The sequence below is a fragment of the Ipomoea nil genome, unplaced genomic scaffold (assembly GCF_001879475.1).
Source record: "Ipomoea nil cultivar Tokyo-kokei standard unplaced genomic scaffold, Asagao_1.1 scaffold1703, whole genome shotgun sequence".
In the NCBI taxonomy this organism is placed as follows: Eukaryota; Viridiplantae; Streptophyta; class Magnoliopsida; order Solanales; family Convolvulaceae; genus Ipomoea; species Ipomoea nil.
Genome location: NW_017618131.1, coordinates 98358 through 102715, shown reverse-complemented (window position 1 = coordinate 102715; position 4358 = coordinate 98358). Strand labels below are relative to the sequence as shown.

Sequence of the window (4358 nt, the reverse complement as noted above, 5' to 3'; positions counted from 1 at the left end):
AAGCATAGACAATCCTTCTGCACATATTATTAAAAAATATGGGGAAAGTGGATCCCCTTGTCTCAAACCTCTGGTAGGAATAACTTGGCCCGACGGGAGACCATTAATCAAGAATTCATACGAGACCGTAGTGACATAATACATTATCAAATCAATCCACCTTACATTAAACCCAGAGCTGTTAACATCTTTCGCAAAAACACCCATTCCATCTTATCATAAGTCTTAGCCATATCCAACTTTAGGGCCCCATCCCACCTTACCACATTGCTTTCTATTTAAGTAATGGCGTATTTCCGCAGCTATTAGAATATTATCCGTTATCAGCTTATCTAGTATGAAGGCACTTTGGGAATCAGAAATCAGTCCCTCCATTAAAGGCTTCATTCTATTCGCTATCATTTTCGCCATTACCCTGTAAACCACATTACTCAACGCAATTGGCCTTAGATCAGTTACATATTCTGGCAATTTCTTTTTTGGAATAAGAACGACATTTGTGCTATTCAGACCTTCCGGAAAAGAGCTAGTATTCAAACAGTTAATAATAAAGGCAGAAACATCACCTCCTACCACATCCCAGAAGTGTTGGTAAAAACCCGGATTCATTCCATCCGGCCCTGGGGACTTATCGGGAAACATAGCAAATAAAGCATTTTTTACCTCCTCACAAGTAAAAGGGGAAAGAAGGATCTCATTCTGAGCCTGTGTTACTCGTGGCTGCATCATGGCAAATAACGTGTGGCCCTTATCCGGGGGGTTACCCGAACTGAAAACCCCATTAAAATAGTCCATAACAGTTTGATTCATTGCATTTCCCTCAACCCACACCCCATCAGCAGTTTTTATTCTATTCAAAGTATTTTTCTTTCTTCGGTCAGAAGCATACCTGTGAAATAAACTGGTGTTTGCATCCGCCCCTTGCAGCCAGTGCTGCTTCGCCATTTGCCTCCAGAATGAGTCATCCATTGCCTCCAGTCTACACAATTCAGCCTCCAGACAATGAAACTCGGCCAATGAAGCCGAATCCCGCCTTCCTCTCAAATAGTCTTGTTCTTTCCGCAGCTGCTTAATTTGTTCCCCAAACTTATGGAATCGGTCCCCTCCCCAGCTAGCGAGTCTTTTCCCACATAACTGTAGACAGTCCTGCATTCCCATATTTCTCCCCTCCTCTCATGCTCCCTCCACCACTCCCCTACACCCCTCATCATGTAGCTAAGACATTTCAAACCTGAAACTCTTTGTTCTCCGTCCCCCACCCCTTATATCATCTCGAATCCCCAGAAACAATGCTGAGTGATCAGAGCTGCGTGTCATCAAGTTTAACACACTGGCCTGTGCATTCAAACTCCGCTAGGCTTCAGTAACTAGCACCTTATCTAGCCTCTCTTCCAACCAGTCCTCTATCCCTTCCCCCCTTCTTCCACGTGAACGGATAACCCTGCATGGGCATCTGCGCCAAATGACAATCATCTATGGTTTCCCCAAAACCGCGTAGGAGACCATTAGGGTGGGATTCCCCCCTCGCTTCTCACTTTGGAACAGCAAATCGTTGAAATCACCTATCACGACCCATAGCAGTTGTGACTGGTTCGCCAAGGTTCGTAATAAGTTTCAGGCCTCAAGCCATCTATTACGCTCTGGGAAGCCATAATATCCTGTCATTCGCTACGGAGCAATCCATGGCATAGTAACTTCAACATCTACATAATTCTTTGAGTAACTTAGTAACCTTGCCATATTATTCTTCCGCCATAGCAAAGCCAACCCTCCACTCAATCCCGTACTGTCTACATAGAATAACCCCTCATAACCAAGCTTAACACGAAGTCTCTCTACATGACTTCGTCTCCATAAGAAATACAAACTTTGGCTTCTTACCGGACACCCAGTCCACTATTTGTTGAACTGTTCGTGGATTTCCTAAGCCACGACAGTTCCAACTAAGGGTACTCATGAGGACGGGTGGGGTTGCGATCCAGCTCCCGCCATAAACAAGTTTTTTGAGAGATCCGTCATAGTCACATCCCCATTGTTACCAACCCGTCGCCCCTCCTCCTCCGCATACCCCTCCTTGCGTCTTTTTGCAACTGCCTTCATCACATAATCCGCCTCCTCCCTACTGCTGTTCGGCAGCGCCAATTCGGCCACCCCGGACTGCCCCGCGGCAGCCTCACTAGTCCGAGGCTGCTGCTCCTGTGTCGGTAACAACCAGTGCTCACCAACTGCCCTCGGCCCTCTTTTAATCCCCGCCCGTAGCTCTGTAGAGTAAGGATATTCTTCTACCGGTAATACCGAATCCCGCGCCATTCGGCAAAACTTATACAAGTGACCGAGCTTTCCATAATAAAAGCAAAAGTTGTGCAGGCGTTCATATTTGAAAGTCACCCAACACGTAGACTTATCCCTTTTGACAAAATTCAGCCTTCGTTTCATTGGTTTCTCAACCGGAATAGCGAGACGGATCCGATAAAAAACCTTCCAAGGAGCACCCGCAACTCTGTCATCTCCCTTCACAAAGGTGCCCAGATAATTACCAATCTGTTCCAGGATTTTGTCAGATGTATAACCCATTGGTAAGCCATGAACTTGTATCCACATCTGTACCGTATCAAGCACAACATCATCCAGGAAACCCCCTTCCACGAGTTGCTCACAAATCAGCGTTGCATTCTCAAACGGCCATGGACCATCATTAAGCACTCGTTGTATATCAGTAACGTGATGAAAAGTAAACATGAATAGCCGAGGCTTTATTTCCGAGACCTGCATACCCGTAACCGGCTGCCATGCTGCCGCCATCACTTGCCGCATATACTCCACCTTCACCAACTTGTTCGTCAGAAAACGTCCCAACAACATCCATCGTTCGGCCTTCCCTGCCGCAGCACCCTCTGACTCATCCAACTGAGGGGCGAATGGCGCAACCTCTTCTTCTTCGAGCGCTAAATCTGCCCAACGAGCAGTGATCGTTGCTACAACATTCTCGGCCTGTCGTTCCGCCATCATGCCAAGAAGACGCATGCCAAAAACTGATAAAAAGCCGGTGATTTTCGCCGGAGTTGAACTCGAAGAAGCGTGAAACCTCGGAAAACCTAGGAGGAGAATTTTGAAACCCTAGATAGCTAGAGAGAGAATTAAAATTCATGAAAAAAAATCAATATAGTAATACTACAATAAATATTATTCCCCTTATATGTATAATTACATGATTAGTATAAGTACAAGAAAATATACTATAAACAAAACTTGTGTTAGACGAGATGGCAGGATATGTGTTGGTGTTTTGAAATAGTTTGGGTTTGAATCCTTTCTTCAACACAACTAAAATTTAATGTGAATCCTTTCTTTAACACGTACAGTTCTAAAAAAATAGTGAGATGTGTAATTTATAATGTGTTTTATATTTGAATTATTTTATCAAATTAATTATGTTTCATATTTTGTTATGAATATTTTTATAAAGTTTTGATATGTTTTATTTTTCGCTATATCCAACAATATTTGTGGTTATACTTTTTAAGTGTTTCATTTTTTTTTTCAAACTTTCTCTTTGTTTTAATGTTTCACACCCACTGACAAAATTTTCTGGATCTGCCACTGTAAACCAATAAAACTGGTTGAAAATAATAATAAAATAAAAATATGAAGAGATAAAAATGCCCTTACTAAAAATAAAAAAATGTATATAGGGTGTGTATATAAGGTATCCGCTTCTTTATAATAAAAAATAAATAAAAAAAAAAAGTGATGAGAAGGACTAAAAGTGTCCAAAAAATAATAATCTAGGGATGTTAAATGGCAAAAATAATAGTTTGGGACTAAATTTAGAATTGTCACCAAAGACAAGGGACCTCTAGTGAAATTAACTCTTTTATATATCAATGTATATATGTTTGTGGGAAGTTTAGTCAATTTCATCCTTTATAATTGGCATTTGTAAAATTAATCATCGATATTGTTAATTTTGTCAAATTTTAGTCCCTCACCCTTACCAATCAATTTCCTTCAACCTTTGTTTCTTGAAGGAAGGGTGTTGTGTTAAAAATATATTTGCAATAAAAATAAAAATACATCTTTTTTATTTTTTTTTTATTTTTTAAGAAAAGCATAAAAATACCTTTTATTAGTCTCTCAGTTATGAACAAATTTGACACAAATAACTAAACAAAGTAAAAATTTTCATTTTATAAAAATACATAATTTTTAAGAGAATACTATTCAATGTTAAGGTTTACACATTTAAAAAAAAATAGAAATTAACGAAAGCTTTTAGGTGGTGGACGAAAATCACACCACAAAAATTTACACATAAGACCAAATTGATTAATCATGCATAACTCAGGATTCAAAGTACA

The 4358-nt window shown here is 40.3% G+C and overlaps 1 protein-coding gene across 1 annotated transcript; it reads right to left on the bottom strand.

Annotated features, from left to right (window-relative positions):
- Positions 1-1953: 1953 nt before the first annotated feature.
- On the bottom strand, positions 1954-3006 carry LOC109191599. The gene has a single exon (XM_019342207.1). It carries the CDS (start codon positions 3004-3006, stop codon positions 1954-1956), a length of 1053 nt encoding a protein of 350 aa, XP_019197752.1.
- Between the last annotated feature and the right edge of the window lie 1352 nt (positions 3007-4358).

Bases quoted from the DNA above. Each gene is read 5' to 3' on its own strand.
- LOC109191599 (XM_019342207.1), bottom strand. From the start codon at position 3,006: ATGGCGGAACGACAGGCCGAGAATGTTGTAGCAACGATCACTGCTCGT.